This window comes from Paramisgurnus dabryanus, chromosome 24 (genome assembly GCF_030506205.2).
Source record: "Paramisgurnus dabryanus chromosome 24, PD_genome_1.1, whole genome shotgun sequence".
Lineage (NCBI taxonomy): Eukaryota > Metazoa > Chordata > Actinopteri > Cypriniformes > Cobitidae > Paramisgurnus > Paramisgurnus dabryanus.
The window spans coordinates 767,287-790,392 of NC_133360.1; the positions used below are offsets into that span (position 1 = coordinate 767,287).

Below are 23,106 nucleotides of genomic sequence, written 5' to 3' on the forward strand. Positions count from 1 at the left end.
TAGCCAACAGGCTAATAACAAAACAGACTTTATGTACACATTGTGCTGCTGTTATCTCAAAATCAGGTCATTTGTCTCTTTGAATTTTAACAATCCATGTTTCTACCATTTTTTTATTCTGTAGAAATGTGTTAAGTTATGCATTATGATGGCAGAATGATCAGCATTCCTGATACACAACAATATTTGTTATAATAACGCATACACACACGCACAAAATAAGTTGATCAACACACATTAAGTGATGAGGGGATATGTTCTGTATTTACTTGAACCCTATCAGAGCATCTCTTGGCAGATTCGCAGTCTAGTTGATACTATGTGACCCAATATGAACTCGACACCTTAGAGATCCAAACGAAAGTGTTGGAAAGAAAACAAATACCTTAATATAAAACATAGAACTATAAATACTCATTTATTTGATGTGTTGAATCAGCTGTTTGTGTGCTCATGTGGTTTGGTTAAGTATAAACTAGTCTAGTCTAGTGTGTAAGAGTTCATGTCAGGTTGTGACCTGTTTCATTTCAGATAAAACATTTTTTTTCATAATGTTTGCTTTGACACAGAAATAACTGCATATCAAAAAAATAACTGCAAGTACAATTCATCAAAACTAAACACAAATCCAAATGCTGAGTGTTTAGGTAAAACTTATCAATCAACCATAACTAATAACACAAACAATATTTGATTTAAATATTCAATCATTCATGCTTGTAAATGTTTATAAAAGTCATTAAATATCTCCATTTATCGTGACTTACATATAAAGAGTAATGAAGATGGAAATAAATGATACCCATAACCAATACCAATCTATAAATGGCAAAGTGTTGCAACGCTTTAGAGTGAATTAACATGACCAAATAGAGATGATGGATTCTGCTGAGTGCACAGGAGCATCTCTATAAAAGAAAGAAGTTTTCCCCACTTCAACAAGACCTCACAGAGACCCATTCACGGTAAGATCATTTACTACATCTGTATCTGCTATAGGTTACATTGATTCTACCATTGCATACCATACAATAAAATAAACTATCCTATACTAAACTATACACTATTCTATACTGCAATGTATTATGTTATAATAAACTATGCAATGCTATACTATACTTATTTTATACTATAATTTAGTATACAATACAATATACTACAATGTACTATAGTATACTATACTGCAATGCATTTTGCTTAATATACTATGCTAATATACTATACCACACTACACTCAACTGAGCTTTACTATACACTACACTGTATTGCATACTATACTAAAAACAATGTTACTGTAAATAAAGTAAAGTATAATCCTAACAGATATTTCACAGCTATTTTCTATATGTTTAGTGAACAAGACCCTGAACATCATTTCTCTGAACTGAGGCTGTGAAAAAGGTAAAACAAAAGTTTCTGTTTGTATGATAAACATGCATGTAGAGTTCAGACTCAATAGAAACCCTGGCACTAAACATCCCTACGCTACAAATCCTTGAAATGATCATTTGAGTCTGTATTGTAAGATAAACATTGCTACCTAGAAGATCCTTGACCTGTCTGACATTTAAGTTGTGTTAAAAATGTTGTGTGACATCAATTTTACAACATGGAAACAATCATAAATAAAATTGTGTTTCTGGTTGTGAAACACATAAAAATGCTGAATGTAAGTTTCGCTGAAATTTAAAGAGCAGAATCATGGGAGATGCTGAGATGGAGTGTTTTGGCCCGGCGGCCATATTCCTCCGCAAACCAGAGAGAGAGAGGATTGAGGCTCAGAACGCCCCGTTTGATGCCAAAACAGCCTTCTATGTATCTGATCCAGAAGAGATGTTCCTGAAGGGTACTCTTGTTAGTAGAGAGGGTGGCAAAGCTACCGTCAAAACTCAAAAAGGGAAGGTACGTTCAAAACTATAAACTGTGATGTTGAGAAACTATTTACTGTTATTAATATCTCGAGTCATGTTGAACTCATCCTGATAAATGCTGTTGTTTATTATCAGACTGTCACCGTCAAAGAAGATGAAATCTTTCCCATGAATCCACCAAAGTTTGACAAAATTGAGGACATGGCCATGATGACCCACCTCAATGAGGCCACTGTGCTGTATAATCTCAAAGAGCGTTACGCAGCATGGATGATCTATGTAAGTCTAACAACATCACTTTTAATACCTGTGATGAGGTTGATGTTGAACACACGTCTCTGTTTCAGACCTACTCTGGTTTGTTCTGCGCCACCGTCAATCCATACAAATGGCTGCCGGTGTACGATTCAGTTGTTGTAGCCGCTTACAGGGGCAAGAAAAGAGTTGAAGCTCCTCCCCACATCTTCTCCATCTCTGACAACGCCTACCAGAACATGCTCACCGGTCAGACACTCTTTAAAAAGTTTTTAAACAAATAACTAAAAATGTTTTCCAGTGAACACAAAACTAAACCTAACCATTTTTAATGTTCTAGTTTGTGTACGATTCCTCAGTGCACATTAATTCTAAATATAACATGTTGTAACGTGTAAAATCTCATCGTAATGTAATAACATGCTCTGCTACTAAACAACTTTTAACACATTTCCTCAGATCGTGATAACCAGTCTATCCTAATTACGTGAGTTTAGATCTTTTCTAATATTCATTTATTTTTCATGACAACTAAATTTTCTATTGTACTTTGTATAAACTTCATACTGTTGTTTTGTGAATGTAAAGTGTCTTTCATTTATGTTTCCATACTTCAGCGGAGAATCCGGCGCAGGAAAGACAGTCAACACCAAACGTGTCATCCAGTACTTTGCGACAATCGCTGTGGCTGGACCAAAGAGGGCAGAACCTGTCCCGGGAAAAATTCAGGTTAGCAAACGCACAATACTGCAAAAAAAATCAAAGTTTAGTGACAAAACTATTGTAAAGAGATTACTCAAATATGCCCCAGGGGTCGCTGGAAGATCAAATCATCGCAGCAAACCCCCTGCTGGAGGCTTATGGTAATGCCAAGACTATAAGGAACGACAACTCGTCTCGTTTTGTAAGTTAAAGTCAGATGAAATGCATTATCATTTGTGTTATATCTTTCCAAGATGGCAGACAATTAAAGGTGTCCTAAATAATGTTTCAGGGTAAATTCATCAGGATTCACTTTGGGACAACTGGGAAACTGGCGTCAGCTGATATTGAAACTTGTAAGTAGCACCGTTTTAAAACCAAAACATTTACATTTACATTTAGTCATTTAGCAGACGCTTTTGTCCAAAGCGACTTACAAGTGAGGTAAACAATAGAAGCAATTATGGCAACATAAGAACAGCAATACATAAGTGCACTGGAAATAGTCTCATCAAGTCCAACACAATATACATAGCCAAGGGTATGTTAGTAATTTTTTTAAAAAAACATGATTTACTGTTAAATAAGCATGAATATTAGTCATCTGAAGCCAATGTTCTCCTGTAAAGATCTGCTGGAAAAGTCAAGAGTAACATTCCAGCTGTCTGCTGAGAGGAGCTACCACATCTTCTACCAGCTCATGACTGGACACAAACCAGAACTGCTCGGTGAACACACATTTCATGCACAAATTCATGCATACTCATGCATAGATCCAATGTCTAAGACCAGTGTTAATATAGTGCACATTAATTGTTTACAGAGGCACTTCTGATCACCACCAATCCTTATGACTATCCAATGATCAGCATGGGAGAAATCACTGTCAAGAGTATCGATGATGTGGAAGAGTTCATTGCCACAGATGTACGTGGTGGAGAACAACATTGTTATTATATATTTGTATAAGTAGAAATGATGCTAGTGCATAATATAATGTATTTTAAAAACAACTTACTCGAGTGTTTACAACAAACAGACTGCTATCGACATTCTGGGCTTCACTGGTGAGGAGAAAGCATCCATCTACAAGCTGACAGGTGCTGTGATGCATCATGGCAGCATGAAGTTCAAGCAGAAGCAGAGAGAGGAGCAGGCTGAACCTGATGGCACTGAGGGTGAGAGATGAACTATCTGTAGAAAGATGATACTCATATCACTGTACAAGCAATCATTCACTGACCATTATCCCCAAAACTTTGCTTGTTTATAGAGGCTGATAAAATCTCCTACCTCATGGGCCTGAACTCTGCAGACCTGCTGAAAGCTGTGTGTTACCCCAGAGTGAAGGTTGGAAATGAGTACGTGACCAAAGGTCAAACTGTACCACAGGTGATGATGAGTAACACAATCAATGTCTACTGAACAGACAAAATCTAAAATCTTCTTAGATCTCAAATTCATGACCTCTGTACACTCTTTCATAGGTGCATAACACAGTCAGCGCTCTGTGCAAGTCAGTTTATGAGAAAATGTTCTTGTGGATGGTCGTCCGTATCAATGAGATGTTAGACACAAAGCAGTCCAGACAGTTCTTCATTGGTGTGCTGGACATTGCTGGATTTGAGATATTTGATGTAAGCATCGATTACTAATACGTTTCTAAGAATCAAAATATAAATGTAAAGATATAAGAGTGAGAATTTGCTTGTGTTGAAATGTCAGTACAACAGCTTGGAGCAGCTCTGCATCAACTTCACCAACGAGAAACTGCAACAGTTTTTCAATCATCACATGTTTGTGCTGGAGCAAGAGGAGTACAAGAAAGAAGGCATTGAATGGGCGTTCATTGACTTTGGAATGGACTTAGCTGCCTGCATTGAGCTTATTGAGAAGGTAAAAATAAAGATGACAAAACAATGTTTATATTATGTACTTGTGATTAAGCTTGAGTATTTCTCCACCAGCCAATGGGCATCTTCTCCATCCTCGAAGAGGAGTGCATGTTCCCCAAAGCCACAGACACAAGCTTTAAAAACAAGCTGCACGATCAGCATCTTGGCAAAAGTGCAGCTTTTCAAAAGCCCAAACCTGCCAAAGGCAAGGCAGAAGCTCACTTCTCTCTGGTGCACTATGCCGGCACTGTTGACTATAACATTACTGGCTGGTTGGACAAGAACAAGGATCCACTGAACGATTCTGTTGTGCAACTCTATCAGAAGTCATCAGTCAAACTGCTGGCCCTCCTGTATGCCGTTAGTGCAAGCGAAGGTAAAAAAACAGAACAAGTGATGACAATACAATAATTATAAGATAAATTATAATATTATATATTTATGAACCTGTATCGCCTATACACAAAACAGCTGAAGCTGCTGGAAAGAAATCAGGCAAGAAGAAGGGTGGTGGTTCATTCCAGACCGTGTCTGCACTGTTTAGGGTACGTTTGGCTCAGCAATAGGTGAAATGTTGTATTTTAATTTAAGATTACTGTCCAAGTAAACACATCAATTTTGATTCTACAGGAGAACTTGGGCAAGCTGATGTCAAACCTGAGGAGCACTCACCCTCACTTTGTGCGCTGCCTGATTCCCAACGAGACCAAGACTCCAGGTAAAGACTCCTGAGTCAAAGGTGCAATGATTGTTTTAGTTACTTTGGAAACTTATTGTCATCTCTGTTTTAGGTCTGATGGAGAACCCCCTGGTTATCCATCAGCTGAGGTGTAATGGTGTGCTGGAGGGTATCAGAATCTGCAGAAAGGGTTTCCCCAGCAGAATCCCCTATGGTGACTTCAAGCAGAGGTATTTTGTTTAAACAATCACAGTGTAACAATAATTTCACTACAAATACAGTCAAGACCCATCATTAATGTTTCAAAACACTTGATTTCAGATATAAAGTATTGAATGCTAGTGTCATCCCTGAGGGACATTTCATGGACAACAAGAAAGCTTCAGAGAAACTCTTGACTTCTATTGACATCGACCACACTCAGTATAAGTTTGGACACACCAAAGTATGTGATAGAAGTTTATTTTAAATCTTGAAGTCATTCTAGGTAGACAGAGACAACAGGTTTACTACCAGTTCAAATAAATTCTGTGGTGGGATTGCAGGTGTTCTTTAAAGCTGGTCTGCTGGGTACCCTTGAAGAGATGAGAGATGATAAACTAGCAACGCTGGTAACCATGACTCAGGCTCTTTGTCGTGGATATGTCATGAGGAAGGTGTTTGTCAAGATGATGGAAAGGAGGTACAATATACTTCCAAAAATGTCTTTTAAAAAAATTCAATTGAATAAAATAGTTTCAAGGAGTGACGCTAACTTATATTATTTTACACAGAGAATCCATTTTTACCATCCAATACAACATCCGCTCGTTCGTGAATGTGAAACATTGGCCCTGGATGAAGCTTTATTTCAAGATCAAACCTCTTCTGAAGACTGCAGAGACAGAAAAAGAAATGGCAGCCATGAAGGAGAACTACGAGAAAATGAAGGAGGATCTAGCCAAGGCACTAGCAAAAAAGAAGGAGCTTGAGGAGAAAATGGTGTCACTCATGCAGGAGAAAAATGATCTTCAACTGCAAGTAGCATCTGTGAGTGCTGCAGCTTATACTCATATTTATATTGATATTGATTTCAACAGGTTCAAGAAATTAACTTTGTTCCCATACCAATAAATAGGAATCTGATAGTCTCAATGATGCTGAGGAAAGATGTGAAACTCTTATCAAAAGCAAGATCCAGTTTGAGGCCAAACTCAAAGAGGCAACCGAGAGACTGGAGGATGAGGAGGAGATCAATGCTGAACTGACTGCAAAGAAGAGGAAACTAGAAGATGAATGCTCTGAACTGAAGAAAGATATTGATGACCTGGAGCTCACCTTGGCCAAAGTGGAAAAGGAGAAACATGCAACAGAAAATAAGGTTCACATTTTATCACATCTTCCTAACACAGCTCATGTGTTAATACTTGAGAAGAAAAACACTGAACAATGCTTTGAATTTAGGTGAAAAACCTGACTGAGGAGATGACCTCTCAGGATGAGACCATTGCCAAGCTGACCAAAGAGAAGAAAGCCCTCCAAGAGGCACACCAGCAAACCCTTGATGACCTTCAGGCAGAGGAAGACAAAGTCAACTCTCTGACTAAAGCAAAGACGAAACTTGAGCAGCAAGTGGATGATGTAAGATGTTTGCCATGGAAATAACTTTAAATCAATTAAAAAACTGACCTGAATGTGGGAGATTCTCATATACTGGCTTTTGTAAGAACAGCTCGAGGGTTCATTGGAGCAAGAGAGGAAACTCCGTATGGACCTAGAGAGAGCTAAGAGAAAGCTTGAGGGTGATCTGAAACTGTCCCAGGAATCACTAATGGACCTTGAGAATGACAAACAACAATCAGACGAAAAGATCAAAAAGTGAGTAGAAGATAGAAAATTTGCAAATGTAAACAAATAAACATTTTACAAAATCTTACTTTTCTTGAAACAGGAAGGACTTTGAGATAAGTCAACTGCTCAGCAAGATTGAAGATGAACAGTCCTTGGAGGTACAGCTTCAGAAGAAGATCAAAGAACTTCAGGTAATGTCTTTCATATGTTAAACTTAAGTACATAACTGTGGAATTCACATTACCAGTATGAAAAGCTAAATAGATATTTTAAAATCAGGCCCGTATTGAGGAACTGGAAGAGGAAATTGAGGCAGAACGAGCTGCTCGTGCTAAAGTAGAGAAGCTGAGAGCTGATCTCTCCAGGGAACTTGAAGAGATCAGCGAGAGGCTTGAGGAAGCTGGTGGTGCCACTTCTGCCCAGATTGAGATGAACAAGAAGCGTGAAGCAGAATTCATGAAGTTGCGTCGTGATCTGGAAGAGTCCACCTTGCAGCATGAGGCTACAGCAGCCGCTCTCCGAAAGAAGCAGGCAGACAGCGTGGCCGAGCTCGGAGAACAGATCGACAACCTCCAGCGTGTCAAGCAAAAGCTGGAGAAGGAAAAGAGTGAGTACAAGATGGAGATTGATGACGTATCAAGCAACATGGAGGCCATTGCCAAATCAAAGGTAATCAAAACCAAAGGGATCATTAAATGAAAATGTACATAGGAACAAAACGTGAAAAACACTTTTGTGTTTTCTTAGGCTAACTTAGAGAAGATGTGCCGCACTCTTGAAGACCAACTGAGTGAAATCAAGTCCAAGAATGATGAAAATGTTCGGCAGCTCAATGACACGAGTGCCCAAAGAGCAAGACTTGCCACTGAGAATGGTAAGTGTACAACAAAAAAATGTTCTAAATAAAACTGTTCAATAGAATTATTAACACAAACCGGATGAACAGGTGAACTGGCTCGCCAGCTGGAGGAGAAAGAAGCTCTTGTTTCTCAGCTGACCAGAGGAAAACAGGCTTTCATTCAACAGATTGAAGAACTCAAGAGACATGTTGAGGAGGAACTTAAGGTAAATCACAACATAGCGAAATTAATTTTGCATTTCAAGAAAGACCCAGAATGTTATTGCAAACTAAACATATTCGATTTTAGGCCAAGAACGCCCTGGCCCATGCTGTCCAGTCTGCACGTCATGATTGTGATCTGCTCAGAGAGCAGTATGAAGAGGAGCAAGAGGCAAAAGGTGAACTTCAGCGTGGAATGTCGAAGGCCAACAGTGAGGTGGCTCAGTGGAGAGCCAAATATGAGACTGATGCTATCCAGCGCACTGAGGAGCTTGAGGATGCCAAGTAAACCAATGCACAACATTTAAGTAAATTATTGAGCAATTCACATCTAATAGACCAAGGCATAATTTCATACAATTTTCCACAGGAAAAAGCTGGCCCAGCGTCTCCAGGATGCTGAAGAATCTGTTGAGGCTGTGAACTCCAAGTGTGCTTCTCTGGAAAAGACCAAGCAGAGATTGCTGGGTGAAGTCGAGGACCTCATGATTGATGTGGAGAGAGCAAACTCTTTGGCTGCCAACTTGGACAAGAAGCAAAGAAACTTTGATAAGGTAAGGAAAACATGACATCTAAAACCTAAACTTCATGAAAATAATGAACTTTAATGATTACGTTTCTATTTTTGTCAGGTCCTGGCAGATTGGAAGCAAAAGTATGAGGAAGGTCAGGCTGAGCTAGAAGGTGCTCAGAAAGAAGCTCGTTCCCTCAGCACTGAGCTCTTCAAGATGAAGAACTCTTATGAAGAGGCTCTTGATCACCTGGAGACTCTGAAGAGAGAAAACAAGAATTTGCAACGTAAATGGCACTTTTATTAACACACCCTCTTAAAAGAAGCATTGAAACTATAACGTTTACAACTGTACTTTTTACCTTTAGAGGAGATTTCTGAACTCACTGAGCAGCTTGGAGAGACTGGAAAGAGCATTCATGAATTAGAGAAGGCCAAGAAGACAGTGGAGATTGAGAAATCAGAGATCCAGACCGCACTGGAGGAAGCTGAGGTAAATCAACATTAAAACCATGCAAAAATATATTACTCACCCATCTCACTCATCTATTATGTTAATAAAATCTCACTACTGTTAATCAGGCCACTCTGGAACATGAAGAAACCAAGATTGTTCGAATCCAGCTGGAGCTGACACAAGTCAAGAGCGAGATTGACAGAAAGATTGCTGAGAAAGATGAAGAGATTGAGCAGATCAAGAGGAACAGCCAACGAGTGATTGATTCCATGCAAACCACTTTGGACTCTGAGGTCAGGAGCAGAAACGATGCCCTAAGAGTCAAGAAGAAGATGGAGGGAGATCTCAATGAGATGGAGATTCAGCTGAGCCATGCAAACCGCCAGGCTGCTGAGGCCCAGAAACAGCTCAGGAATGTCCAAGGCATGTTCAAGGTAATTCAATTCAATTCAATTCAATTTTATTTATATAGCGCTTTTCACAAAAGTCAATTGTTTCCGTAAAATGTTTAGTTGTCTGAATTAGAATCAAAGCATGAATATTTACACCCTAAACCTGTCACAGGATGCTCAACTGCACCTTGATGAAGCCATCAGAGGACAGGAAGAGATGAAGGAGCAGGCTGCCATGGTAGAGCGCAGGAATAACCTGATGCAAGCTGAGATTGAGGAGCTGAGAGTTGCATTGGAGCAAGCTGAGAGAGGCCGCAAAGTGGCTGAGCAGGAGCTTGTGGATGCCAGTGAGCGAGTGACACTCCTGCACTCTCAGGTACAATGATTGTACAGTAACACTAAACTTGAGAACAGCTGTTTGAAGGTAACAGTGAGGTTTCTGACTGAAGCTATTGATGTCTCACAGAATACAAGTCTTATTAACACCAAGAAGAAGCTTGAGAGTGATCTGGTCCAGGTTCAAGGTGAGGTGGATGATTCAGTCCAGGAGGCCAGAAATGCAGAGGAGAAAGCCAAGAAGGCCATTACTGATGTGAGCATTTGCTACAGTCTATTTTTAATGTAGAAATTCTTCTAAAGAGAATGTGCAAACATATCATTCCCTAATGAAGCTTTCATGAGTCTTTGACCAAAAGCTTAGTAAATGACATTTGACTCTCAATTCCAGGCTGCCATGATGGCTGAGGAGCTGAAGAAGGAGCAGGACACCAGTTCTCACCTGGAGAGGATGAAGAAGAACATGGAGATTACGGTAAAAGACCTGCAGCACCGTCTGGATGAGGCCGAAAGTCTGGCCATGAAAGGAGGAAAGAAACAACTCCAGAAACTGGAGGCCAGGGTAGGTTTTAATGTTTATGTGCTTACAAGTCCTGACCATGGCAGGGATCATATTGGTTAAAACAACTATTCACAGCCATGATAAAACACTGAGAAGTGGATATTACTAACAAATATGGTTACCAGCACAAATAAAATGAACCAAAGAGAGTTAAACACTGAATACAGACACTTGAAGTGACAAAAAGACTTAGAAGTATTAGTGATGTTACGCAATATATCAGCACTCATGTCACTTTTGTAGTCAAATAAAGGAACAAAACTCACTGTATCATACTTCTTTACTGAAGGTGCGTGAGCTGGAGTCTGAAGTCGAGTCTGAACAAAGACGTAGTGCTGAAGCTCTTAAAGGAGTGCGCAAATACGAGAGGAGAATGAAGGAACTCACCTACCAGGTACTTACCATCTGTACAGCAGTAACAACAGATGAGTCAAACTACAATGCTGGATAGTGATTTAACCTCTTTCACCTCTACAGACTGAAGAAGATAAGAAGAATGTGATGAGACTGCAGGATTTGGTGGACAAGCTGCAGATGAAAGTCAAGTCCTACAAGCGTCAAGCTGAGGATGCTGTGAGTGATGGTTTTGTGTCTGAACATTGTGACGTCATCTTAAAATTTCATAAATCAAATGAGAAGATCCAAATTAACAGAAAAATCTCAATTTACAGGAGGAGCAGGCCAACACTCACCTGTCTAGATACAGGAAGGTGCAGCATGAGATGGAGGAGTCACAGGAACGCGCTGATATTGCAGAGTCCCAGGTCAACAAGCTGAGAGTCAAGAGCCGTGATATTGGAAAGGTGAGCGCCACCTGCTGGTACTGTAAACAAACTGCTACCTGAAATAAATGCAGAATAAACACATACATACATACATGCATACATTAGGGTTATAAAGTATACACGTTGAAAATGAATTTTCATTAATTTAGTAAAATGCACAATAGTGTAAATTTACAAATGGTGTAAAATCCCTGTATAAAGAATAATTTAATAAAAATATTTTTTGTTTGTTTTTTTAGGGAAACGAGTAAAACCCGAAGCCTGAATCACAACAGAAAGTAATCATAAAATATGAACTACTTGTGACTAATAAAAAGTTGTTGTGTCCTTATGATTGTGTCATTGTAGTTCTTAAAACAATTGTGAAGTCAAAACAAAACAAACTTTCACATCTTTCACAGGTCCAAACTCAACCCGGCCTGATCTGGGCTAAATTATCGGAAAGAACATTCATTTCAGAAAAGTGACCAAAGCGAAATACAGACATCGTAATTTTCTAAACTGAAATTGTTTTCATAAATGTACCTTAAAAATACTTAAAATCACTAAAAAGCAACAAACATTTAAAAGCCACAACATTTCTCAAGTCTTCACCTAGAGCCCATTTCTAAAAGGAGATTCAAGCAACTCCATTAAAACTTGATCCTTGAGTTGGTTTACCCTGAGAGGTGAAACTCTTTTATTTTCAGATCTGAGTTAATTTAAGCAACTCTGAGTAAACTGATTCTGAGTTAAGCGCTACACAAACCACTATCCATTGTGTTGAGGTTTTTTAATAGAGAATGTTAAAATATAAATAACAAACGTTTGAAAATTTACTCATCTCAACTCTATTTGCCAGCACAGGTCACAAATGATGCAGCAGCAAACATAAATTGAGAAAGAACAAGGTCTTCTAAAGGAAAAATCATATATAAAACTATGGCTGATGGTTAACTCATGAAATCATGAGATTAATCTAGATTAAATATTTTAAGTTTTGTGTAGTAAATGCTGCTCCATCTGAAAGAAGGTGATGGCGATTTACTTCTAATCACAGAACTGGCTTTACTGACGACATGCACAATCACAATCACATTCAAATTATTGTGCACTTATTGTGCATAAGTTTCAACGCAATGAAGCTTAAAGCTTGCACAATTTTCGAAATATTCCTCTTTCTGTGTCATAAAATGTTGCTTTTAGAGCTGTTTATTCGAGAATAGACGAATAAACTTCAAATATGTGGTCAGTTAGTAAAGATAGCGCCTATATTAAAATTTCCTTTTAGATATGTGAGTTCTGGGGAATCAGCGGATGGTCAGTGCAGTGGCATACTCACGGACGAGGGCAGCCTCATCTCGGAAAGTCCTTCTTAAATTTGCCGCCGTCTCAGTGCAGCTGCTCTGCCCTCCGGTGTCTGATGCTCAAACATAAAATATTCCCTTTGGATCTAACTGGCATTTTTTTCTCATCAATTTATTTCTCTTTATTACATTGGACTATATTGGACTACAGGCTTACACACGAAACATAATCACATGTAATATTGCGCACCATAAACACATTCATAGCTTCAAAAACACAGGAAAAATGGGACCTTTAATTTTCATCACTGTTAAAATATCAAAAGTAGATAAACTGAGGGCTGTAAGTTATTTTACACTATTCATTTTAATGCAGATGCAATCCCATGAACAAAGGCTAAAATGACAGCAGTTAAAAATGATATTAGGCATAAGACTTGGACATAAAAGGCTGTTTGACATTAGTAAAACCAAAGTAGGCCAAGCCAGTTTTAAACTCAGGTGGATGAAAGTATATCTCCCCTGCACACAGCACTGCCCACTACACCAGCGGTTCTGATGAATTATCTGATTACTTTAATGGACTACATGGACCCCATAAATTCCCCACCCCAATTATAAAATTCTAGTTCCGCCACTGCTTCCTCCGTAGGGCAAGCAGACTTCTTGTCTTTTATAACTTTCTTAATACAACTTGGTTTTTCCAATATAGTAGTGTGTAACTATGAAATATTTTTAAATAATTTATTAAATATATATATATATATATATATACACATTATGATGAGTCTTATGTCTCTACATGGGTGCAGACAAAAGTCTGCTCTGTTGTTTGTGTGTTACATGCCTCAGATAGCATAACATTACTTTATGCCTTTACCGTACCATTTCATTTTTTGGTAATAGTGTTTTCATGATAAAGCTACAGGATTGTATCTTTACTAGGGGGTTACATTAGAATACAGATTCTTATAAGTCCGTTATTGTGGTATGACACAAGTAATTACTTATAAGATACCATGATTTCACTTTAAAATAATGGTCCAAATTTTAACAGCATGATAATACTTCAATAATTACTAATGGGCTACCATTGTTTTCCTACTATTAAATCAGTCTTCCACACTTTTAAACATCAATAAGGAGGGATATACTGTATCTAACAGAGGTTGAAAACATGAAATCTGTATATGTTTTTGTAAGGTAAGTGTAACGATCCAGTTCTGTGTTTCACCGGTCCATGTCTTTTATTTTAAAGTTCTGTCTGCCATGTTTTGAAGTCTTATGTACATGTCATGGAGTGACTTTAAGCTGGCGGAACCAAAATGGCGGAAATAGTTCCGCCCGGACCAAATTCACTGTCACACCTGCGGTTCCGGCCGACTCCGGGCAACCCAAATCAAGCGCTATTGGGATCAGGTGTGCCTAGTAAGCGTGGCGATTGGGCATTGTAAAGAAGAGGATGCACATAAATAAGGCGTCAGGAAAATCGAAAGGGGAAGTTTTTTCCGGGCAAGCATTGTGGGTGAGACGGAAGTGGTCGGTGTGTTTGGAGAGACGGGTCGATGTGGATTTGCAGGCTGGGCAAAGCAAGACGGAGAATTGGGCTGAAATAGAGACGAAGCTACTGTAAGTGTTAAATCATTAATTCATTCTGAAGTGATTGTTACTGATGTGACTGTGTATCTTGTAGAGATTGTGTACGTTGGGAGGACACAGGAAACGGATCTAAGGGGAGATATTAGCAACAAAGTATTTGATGTACGTGAGACCTCGGATGCATGGGACATCTGCAAGGAAGAGTGAAGTACCCAGTAGTTAAAGGGATACTGTGTTACGTTGGAATTCGTTTTGCTGTTGCCTTGGCATTTGCATAAGTGCTAATACTGTTACTTCAGTTATCTCTGTTTATCGAAAAGTGTTGGAACCGATTGAGAAGAAGGAGGAGCTCAAGGATCGTGGCCTCGACGTTACCTCTGGTTGTCCTCTGCCCCAGTTATTCGACTATTCAGGACTCTGAGTCCAGCTCAACGTTGTGACCCTGACCCTATATCACTGTGAGTAAGTGGATTGCTGTGGGTGAGTCTTTTTGGAGTGTGTACACGTGGACAATTGTAGGGCTGTGCTGTTGTCAGTGGTCACCTCCTAGGCTGAAGCAAGAGCCTGTGTTAGAAGAGTGGAGTGGTGGCGTTGGGCGGCTGCTATATATACATGCACGACTGAGACCTGTTAATCTCTCTCCTCGCCATGGTGGTGGCGCTTCGACTGTACCAAGTAAGTATGAACATTTTGTTTCATACTGAAGGAGGGAGAACTTGGGATTGCCTGCTGTGTGGGAAAAGTGTATTTGCTGTCTTTGTGTATAACTATACACTTGTTGAGTGCTTCCAGACGTCAGCCCATGTCAAAACCTCTTGCCCCGTATCTCAACCTACCTACCTCTGAGGTATTATCTGTGTACGTACTGGTCCAAATACTGAAGCAGCATCAGCCTGTGCCTCCATCTGTCCCTTTTTCTGCCTGAAACGAAGAGGTGTTGTATTTTTCCCTGTATGCTCACTGAAGTATAATTATTGTTGAAGAAAATGTGTGTGTTCTCTGCTGCCAGTCTGCAGATCTGAGCCAAGGGCTCTGTGTTAGTCTTGGGACTGTTCCAGTAAGTGCTGGGAAGTCAACGTCGAAAGCGTTCATCAGAAGTCTGTCCTAGTGAGGAAGACTAGAAGTTTGCTGTGTGCCTGCACGTCCTTCTCCAACCACCAGAAGCTCAAAGAGCCAAACCCCTGTGTATGCTCCTGTCCACTTGCCTGTTAGTCAAACCCACCCAAAGTCAAGAGCCCAGTGTACTCACCTGTATACCTCCCTGTATGCCCAAAGCCAAGAGCCCAGTGTGCCCTTCTGGACGCCCACAGCTCTAAGCTCAAGGTACTTACCTGCCTTACTTACCCATGTACTTACCTGTGATTGCTCCTCTGAGTCCAGGAAGAGAGGCCGAAAGTATCCGCCTGCGGTGCACCTAAGAGCCACGAAGAAAGAGAGAAAGCAGAGAGTATTCAACTGTAATTCATGTGTGGACTACGAAAGAAAAAATAAAACAAGGAGGATTTACCTGTTGGTCCCTGTGAGAGTCAGAAGCGACTCAGATCCCAATCCACCAGTTCCAGTACCCGACCTAATTTTAAGAACCCTCCCTTTTCCCCTCCCCCTTCTTTTAAATAAATAAATATTGTAATATTTTATCTTTTCTCGTCTGTTTGGTCATTGGGGCATTTTGAGACCTCCTCGGGGTGGAAACTAAGGGAGGAGCGTGACTTACAATAGGGGTGGTCCGCTCCTACCTGTGACAACCCCAAATCAGAAAAAGTTCAGACACTGTAGAGATTTACTTAAAAAGGAATGGAATAATTTACAAATCTCATAAACTAATATTTTATTCACAATGGAATATAGATAACATATCAAATGTTGAAAGTGAGACATTTTGAAATGTCATGCCAAACATTGGCTCATTTTGGATTTCATGAAAGCTACACATTCCAAAAAAGTTGGGACAGGTAGCAATAAGAGGCCAACATATTTTATGTACATATAAAGAACAGCTGAAGGACCAATTTGCAACTTATTAGGTCAATTAGCAACATGATTGGGTATAAAAAGAGCCTCTCAGAGTGGCCGTGTCTCTTGGAAATCAGGATGGGCAGAGAATCAACAATTCCCCCAATGCTGCAGTGAAAAATAGTTTTCAGAGTTTCTCAGAGAAAAATTGCAAAGAGTTTGAAGTTATCATCATTTACAGTGCATAATATCATCCAAAGATTCAGAGAATCTGGAACAATCTTTGTGCATATTTAATATACTTTTCTTTGATGATAGGTACATAAATAATTTGTTATTAAAATCTATTATTAGTAGTTACAGGATAATACTGTGTGAATTTATAGTTACTTTTAATAAGTCTTAGTTATATTTCTACAGGAAGTTTTAATAATGCAGAAGTTAATAAGGAAAATTAAATAATAAATGTTTTACTAGTTGTTACTTAACACAAACATTAGTTTACTATTACCTATTTATTAGTTAATAGTTCTTCTTCATTTGTTATTAATATAGAGTTCAGTGTTCATGCAGCACCATTTGTTCTCCATGTGAAACTACCTTTTAAGTATAGACCATTATTCTCAAGTGTTACCAATTTTTCCTTAATCACAAGTATTTCAAGAATTTGTGTTCTCTCCTGGCACATCTCTGCTGTTGTTCGGAGGCAGACGCTGTTGGAGATGCCGCTCTCATACTTCTCACCACATGGATGATGTCCTATACAGTGCTGCAGCTTACTGTCCATACTGCTCCGCAAGAGTAAACTAAACACAAAGACACTAAAAACAGCGCCATAGATCAGGTCTATATGGCTGTTTGGACTTTGCTATTACATGTTATGAAAATGAAACCATGCATTCCTATGAACCCAAAACCCATACAGCAATCATTTAATCACCATTTAACTGGTGTTTCCAACCCTTATTCTGGTAATTAAAGCGATCCTGACCAAATGTGAACACAAAGCTGACTATTGAAGAAGTCCTCACACAAAGTGGCTATTTGATTTTTGAGCCTCTAGTGTTGGTGTAATGAACAGTGTGACAACTTTCCAGTGTGACAACTTAACCCGCTCTCCCTTATTAAAAAAAGTATACATCTCCAGTTTGTATAGATCATAAAACTATGTCCCATGTATTTTCTCGGTTATGTTTTTCAAGACAAGAACATTGAATTAATAATGTGTGACTGACTTGATAACAAGCTAATTACGTGATAGTTGGTTGTGTTAGAGGTAAAATCCCATATGAACCCCCAAAGAAATTACAAATGAATCCTGCTTCTGTTGATTCCAGTCAATGTGCTTAAAAAACTTTTTACCGTATTCGTTTTTTATAAACTGTACAAATTGGAGATATATACTTAGTTATAGGACTATATTAGTGTTTTAAAAAAACACAACATTAGAGATTAATGATTAGCCAACATGCTAATAACCAAATGAATTTTATGTACACATTGTGCTGCTGTTATCTCAAAATTAGGTCTCTTTTAATTTAACCAATCCATGATTTCTACAACAAATATTCTGTAGAAATGTGTTTAATTAAGTTTTTCCTGTGTTTTGATGGCTGAATGTTCAGCATCCCGGTACTCAACAATATTTGTTTACAAAAAAAGTGTACACACATGCACGAAACACGCTTGATCAGCACACGTGATGAGGGGATATGTTCTGTATTTACTTGAACCCTATCAGAGCATCTCCTGGCAGATAATCAGATTTGCAGTCTAGTTGAAACTATGTGACCCAATATGAACTTGACACCTTAGACATCCAAACGAAAGTGTTGGAAAGAAAACAAAGATCTTATATAAAACATAGAACTATAAATACTCATTTATATGATGTGTTGAATCAGCTGTTTGTGTGCTCATGTGGTTTGGTTAAGTATAAACTAGTCTAGTCTAGTGTGTAAGAGTTCATGTGAGGTTGTGACCTGTTTCATTTCAGATAAAAAAATTTTTTAATAATCTTCATAATGTTTGCTTTGACACAGAGATACCTGCATATCTAAAAATAACTGCAAGTAAAATTCATCAAACTAAACACAAATCCAAATGCTGAGTGTTTAGGTAAAACTTATCAATCAACCATAACTAATAACACAAACAATATTTGATTTAAATATTCAATCATTCATGCTTGTAAATGTTTATAAAAGTTAATATCTCCATTTATCGTGACTTACATATAAAGAGTAATGAAGATGGAAATAAATGATGCCCATAACCAATACCAATCTATAAATGGCAAAGTGTTGCAACGCTTTAGAGTGAATTAACATGACCAAATAGAGATGATGGATTCTGCTGAGTGCACAGGAGCATCTCTATAAAAGAAAGAAGTTTTACCCACTTCAACAAGACCTCACAGAGACCCATTCACGGTAAGATCATTTACTACATCTGTATCTGCTATAGGTTACATTGATTCTACCATTGCATACCATACAATAATAAACTATCCTATACTAAACTATACACTATACTATACTGCAATGTATTATGTTATAATAAACTATGCAATGCTATACTATACTTATTTTATACTATACTTTAGTATACTATACACTATACTATACTGCACTGCATTATGCTGTAATGTACTATGCTAATATTCTATACCACACTACACTCAACTAAGCTTTACTATACACTAAAGTATAATCCTAACAGATATTTCACAGCTATTTTCTATATGTTTAGTGAACAAGACCCTGAACATCATTTCTCTGAACTGAGGCTGTGAAAAAGGTAAAACAAAAGTTTCTGTTTGTATGATTTAATGAATAAACATGCATGTAGAGTTCAGACTCAATAGAAACCCTGGCACTAAACATCCCTACGCTACAAATCCATACAATTATCATTTGAGCTTTCATACATTACAAATGTCTGTATTGTAAGCTAAACATCGCTACCTAGAAGATCCTTGACCTGTCTGACATTTAAGTTGTGTTAAAAATGTTGTGTGACATCAATTTTACAACATGGAAACAATCATAAATAAAATTGTGTTTCTGGTTGTGAAACACATAAAAATGCTGAATGTAAGTTTCGCTGAAATTTAAAGAGCAGAATCATGGGAGATGCTGAGATGGAGTGTTTTGGCCCGGCGGCCATATTCCTCCGCAAACCAGAGAGAGAGAGGATTGAGGCTCAGAACGCCCCGTTTGATGCCAAAACAGCCTTCTATGTATCTGATCCAGAAGAGATGTTCCTGAAGGGAACTCTTGTTAGTAGAGAGGGTGGCAAAGCTACCGTCAAAACTCAAAAAGGGAAGGTACGTTCAAAACTATAAACTGTGATGTTGAGAAACTATTTACTGTTATTAATATCTCGAGTCATGTTGAACTCACCCTGATAAATGCTGTTGTTTATTATCAGACTGTCACTGTCAAAGAAGATGAAATCTTTCCCATGAATCCACCAAAGTTTGACAAAATTGAGGACATGGCCATGATGACCCACCTCAATGAGGCCACTGTGCTGTATAATCTCAAAGAGCGTTACGCAGCATGGATGATCTATGTAAGTCTAACAACATCACTTTTAATACCTGCGATGATGATGAGGTTGAACACACGTCTCTGTTTCAGACCTACTCTGGTTTATTCTGCGCCACCGTCAATCCATACAAATGGCTGCCGGTGTACGATTCAGTTGTTGTAGCCGCTTACAGGGGCAAGAAAAGAGTTGAAGCCCCTCCACACATCTTCTCCATCTCTGACAACGCCTACCAGAACATGCTCACCGGTCAGACACTCTTTAAAAAGTTTTTAAACAAATAACTAAAAATGTTTTCCAGTGAACACAAAACTAAACCTAACCATTTTCAATGTTCTAGTTTGTGTACGATTCCTCAGTGCATATTAATTCTAAATATAACATGTTGTAACGTGTAAAATCTCATCTTAATGAAATAACATGCTCTGCTACTAAACAACTTTTAACACATTTCCTCAGATCGTGATAACCAGTCTATTCTAATTACGTGAGTTTAGATCTTTTCTAATATTCATTTATTTTTCATGACAACTAAATTTTCTATTGTACTTTGTATAAACTTTATACTATTGTTTTGTGAATGTAAAGTGTCTTTCATTTATGTTTCCACACTTCAGCGGAGAATCCGGCGCAGGAAAGACAGTCAACACCAAACGTGTCATCCAGTACTTTGCGACAATCGCTGTGGCTGGACCAAAGAGGGCAGAACCTGTCCCGGGAAAAATTCAGGTTAGCAAACGCACAATACTGTAAAAAAAATCAAAGTTTAGTGACAAAACTATTGTAAAGAGATTACTCAAATATGCCCCAGGGGTCGCTGGAAGATCAAATCATCGCAGCAAACCCCCTGCTGGAGGCTTATGGTAATGCCAAGACTATAAGGAATGACAACTCGTCTCGTTTTGTAAGTTAAAGTCAGATGAAATGCATTATCATTTGTGTTATATCTTTCCAAGATGGCAGACAATTAAAGGTGTCCTAAATAATGTTTCAGGGTAAATTCATCAGGATTCACTTTGGGACAACTGGGAAACTGGCGTCAGCTGATATTGAAACTTGTAAGTAGCACCGTTTTTAAACCAAAACATTTACATTTACATTTAGTCATTTAGCAGACGCTATTGTCCAAAGCGACTTACAAGTGAGGTAAACAATAGAAGCAATTTAGGCAACATAAGAACAGCAATACATAAGTGCACTGGAAATAGTCTCATCAAGTCCAACACAATATACATAGCCATGGGTATGTTAGTAATTTTAAAAAAAAACATGATTTACTGTTAAATAAGCATGAAAATTAGTCATCTGAAGCCAATGTTCTCCTGTAAAGATCTGCTGGAAAAGTCAAGAGTAACATTCCAGCTGTCTGCTGAGAGGAGCTACCACATCTTCTACCAGCTCATGACTGGACACAAACCAGAACTGCTCGGTGAACACACATTTCATGCACAAATTCATGCATACTCATGCATAGATCCAATGTCTAAGACCAGTGTTAATATAGTGCACATTAATTTTTTACAGAGGCACTTCTGATCACCACCAATCCTTATGACTATCCAATGATCAGCATGGGAGAAATCACTGTCAAGAGTATCGATGATGTGGAAGAGTTCATTGCCACAGATGTACGTGGTGGAGAACAACATTGTTATTATATATTTGCATGAGTAGAAATGATGCTAGTGCATAATATAATGTATTTTAAAAACAACTTACTCGAGTGTTTACAACAAACAGACTGCTATCGACATTCTGGGCTTCACTGGTGAGGAGAAAGCATCCATCTACAAGTTGACAGGTGCTGTGATGCATCATGGCAGCATGAAGTTCAAGCAGAAGCAGAGAGAGGAGCAGGCTGAACCTGATGGCACTGAGGGTGAGAGATGAACTATCTGAAGAGAGATGATAATCGTATCACTGTACAAGCAATCATTCACTGACCATTATCCCCAAAACTTTGCTTGTTTATAGAGGCTGATAAAATCTCCTACCTCATGGGCCTGAACTCTGCAGACCTGCTGAAAGCTGTGTGTTACCCCAGAGTGAAGGTTGGAAATGAGTACGTGACAAAAGGTCAAACTGTACCACAGGTGATGATGAGTAACACAATCAATGTCTACTGAACAGACAAAATCTAAAATCTTCTTAGATCTCAAATTCATGACCTCTGTACACTCTTTCATAGGTGCATAACACAGTCAGCGCTCTGTGCAAATCAGTTTATGAGAAAATGTTCTTGTGGATGGTCGTCCGTATCAATGAGATGTTGGACACAAAGCAGTCGAGACAGTTCTTCATTGGTGTGCTGGACATTGCTGGATTTGAGATCTTTGATGTAAGCATCGATTACTAATAAGTTTCTAAGAATCAAAATATAAATGTAAAGATATGAGAGTGAGAATTTGCTTGTGTTGAAATGTCAGTACAACAGCTTGGAGCAGCTCTGCATCAACTTCACCAACGAGAAACTGCAACAGTTTTTTAATCATCACATGTTTGTGCTGGAGCAAGAGGAGTACAAGAAAGAAGGCATTGAATGGGCGTTCATTGACTTTGGAATGGACTTAGCTGCCTGCATTGAGCTTATTGAGAAGGTAAAAATAAACACTTGACAAAACAATGTTTATATTATGTACTTGTGCTTAAGCTTGAGGATTTCTCCACCAGCCAATGGGCATCTTCTCCATCCTTGAAGAGGAGTGCATGTTCCCCAAAGCCACAGACATGAGCTTCAAAAACAAGCTGCACGATCAGCATCTTGGCAAATGTGCAGCTTTTCAGAAGCCCAAACCTGCCAAAGGCAAGGCAGAAGCTCACTTCTCTCTGGTGCACTATGCCGGCACTGTTGACTATAACATTACTGGCTGGTTGGACAAGAACAAGGATCCACTGAACGATTCTGTTGTGCAACTCTATCAGAAGTCATCAGTCAAACTGCTGGCCCTCCTGTATGCCGTTAGTGCAAGCGAAGGTAAAAAAACAGAAAAAGTGATGACAATACAATAATTATAAGATAAATTATAATATTATATATTTATGAACCTGTATCCCCTATACACAAAACAGCTGAAGCTGCTGGAAAGAAATCAGGCAAGAAGAAGGGTGGTGGTTCATTCCAGACAGTGTCTGCACTGTTTAGGGTACGTTTGGCTCAGCAATAGGTGAAATGTTGTATTTTAAGTTAAGATTACTGTCCAAGTCAACACATCAATTTTGATTCTACAGGAGAACTTGGGCAAGCTGATGTCAAACCTGAGGAGCACTCACCCTCACTTTGTGCGCTGCCTGATTCCCAACGAGACCAAGACTCCAGGTAAAGACTCCTGAGTCAAAGGTGCAATGATTGTTTAAGTTACTGTGGAAACTTATTGTCATCTC

The 23,106-nt window shown here is 38.7% G+C and overlaps 2 protein-coding genes across 2 annotated transcripts in view; both read left to right on the forward strand.

The window, feature by feature from the left end:
* Positions 1 to 873: 873 nt before the first annotated feature.
* On the forward strand, positions 874 to 11,666 carry LOC135721072 (myosin heavy chain, fast skeletal muscle-like). The gene is made up of 41 exons (XM_065243201.2): positions 874 to 965; positions 1,354 to 1,401; positions 1,693 to 1,902; positions 2,007 to 2,150; positions 2,219 to 2,375; positions 2,586 to 2,613; positions 2,744 to 2,855; positions 2,938 to 3,030; positions 3,121 to 3,184; positions 3,458 to 3,556; positions 3,652 to 3,755; positions 3,868 to 4,006; positions 4,102 to 4,220; positions 4,316 to 4,465; positions 4,554 to 4,724; positions 4,796 to 5,099; positions 5,195 to 5,268; positions 5,354 to 5,441; positions 5,515 to 5,632; positions 5,724 to 5,847; positions 5,948 to 6,084; positions 6,176 to 6,431; positions 6,520 to 6,762; positions 6,846 to 7,022; positions 7,114 to 7,259; positions 7,333 to 7,423; positions 7,512 to 7,901; positions 7,980 to 8,106; positions 8,179 to 8,297; positions 8,381 to 8,577; positions 8,663 to 8,846; positions 8,925 to 9,090; positions 9,172 to 9,296; positions 9,386 to 9,694; positions 9,825 to 10,028; positions 10,119 to 10,244; positions 10,380 to 10,550; positions 10,840 to 10,944; positions 11,028 to 11,123; positions 11,222 to 11,353; positions 11,575 to 11,666. Exons 3-41 carry the CDS (start codon positions 1,702 to 1,704, stop codon positions 11,584 to 11,586), a joined length of 5,802 nt encoding a protein of 1,933 aa, XP_065099273.1. The 5' UTR covers positions 874 to 965; positions 1,354 to 1,401; positions 1,693 to 1,701; the 3' UTR covers positions 11,587 to 11,666.
* A 6,846-nt stretch (positions 11,667 to 18,512) lies between these two features.
* Positions 18,513 to 23,106, forward strand: part of LOC135748255 (uncharacterized) — a 30,364-nt gene continuing 25,770 nt past the window's right edge. The window contains exons 1-18 of the mRNA XM_073813625.1: positions 18,513 to 18,605; positions 18,925 to 18,972; positions 19,292 to 19,501; positions 19,606 to 19,749; positions 19,818 to 19,974; positions 20,185 to 20,212; positions 20,343 to 20,454; positions 20,537 to 20,629; positions 20,720 to 20,783; positions 21,056 to 21,154; positions 21,250 to 21,353; positions 21,466 to 21,604; positions 21,700 to 21,818; positions 21,914 to 22,063; positions 22,152 to 22,322; positions 22,396 to 22,699; positions 22,795 to 22,868; positions 22,954 to 23,041. Coding sequence (XP_073669726.1) covers positions 19,301 to 19,501; positions 19,606 to 19,749; positions 19,818 to 19,974; positions 20,185 to 20,212; positions 20,343 to 20,454; positions 20,537 to 20,629; positions 20,720 to 20,783; positions 21,056 to 21,154; positions 21,250 to 21,353; positions 21,466 to 21,604; positions 21,700 to 21,818; positions 21,914 to 22,063; positions 22,152 to 22,322; positions 22,396 to 22,699; positions 22,795 to 22,868; positions 22,954 to 23,041 — 2,047 coding nt within the window. The 5' untranslated portion in view covers positions 18,513 to 18,605; positions 18,925 to 18,972; positions 19,292 to 19,300. The remainder of the gene's footprint in view (positions 18,606 to 18,924; positions 18,973 to 19,291; positions 19,502 to 19,605; positions 19,750 to 19,817; positions 19,975 to 20,184; positions 20,213 to 20,342; positions 20,455 to 20,536; positions 20,630 to 20,719; positions 20,784 to 21,055; positions 21,155 to 21,249; positions 21,354 to 21,465; positions 21,605 to 21,699; positions 21,819 to 21,913; positions 22,064 to 22,151; positions 22,323 to 22,395; positions 22,700 to 22,794; positions 22,869 to 22,953; positions 23,042 to 23,106) is intronic.

What these genes read in the sequence shown, in the direction of transcription:
- LOC135721072 (XM_065243201.2), top strand. Translation starts at nt 1,702, where the DNA reads ATGGGAGATGCTGAGATGGAGTGTTTTGGCCCGGCGGCCATATTCCTC. An exon ending in ATGTTGAGGAGGAACTTAAG is followed by an intron (nt 8,298 to 8,380) that starts GTAAATCACAAC and finishes ATTCGATTTTAG; the next exon opens with GCCAAGAACGCCCTGGCCCA. An exon ending in ATGTCCAAGGCATGTTCAAG is followed by an intron (nt 9,695 to 9,824) that starts GTAATTCAATTC and finishes AACCTGTCACAG; the next exon opens with GATGCTCAACTGCACCTTGA.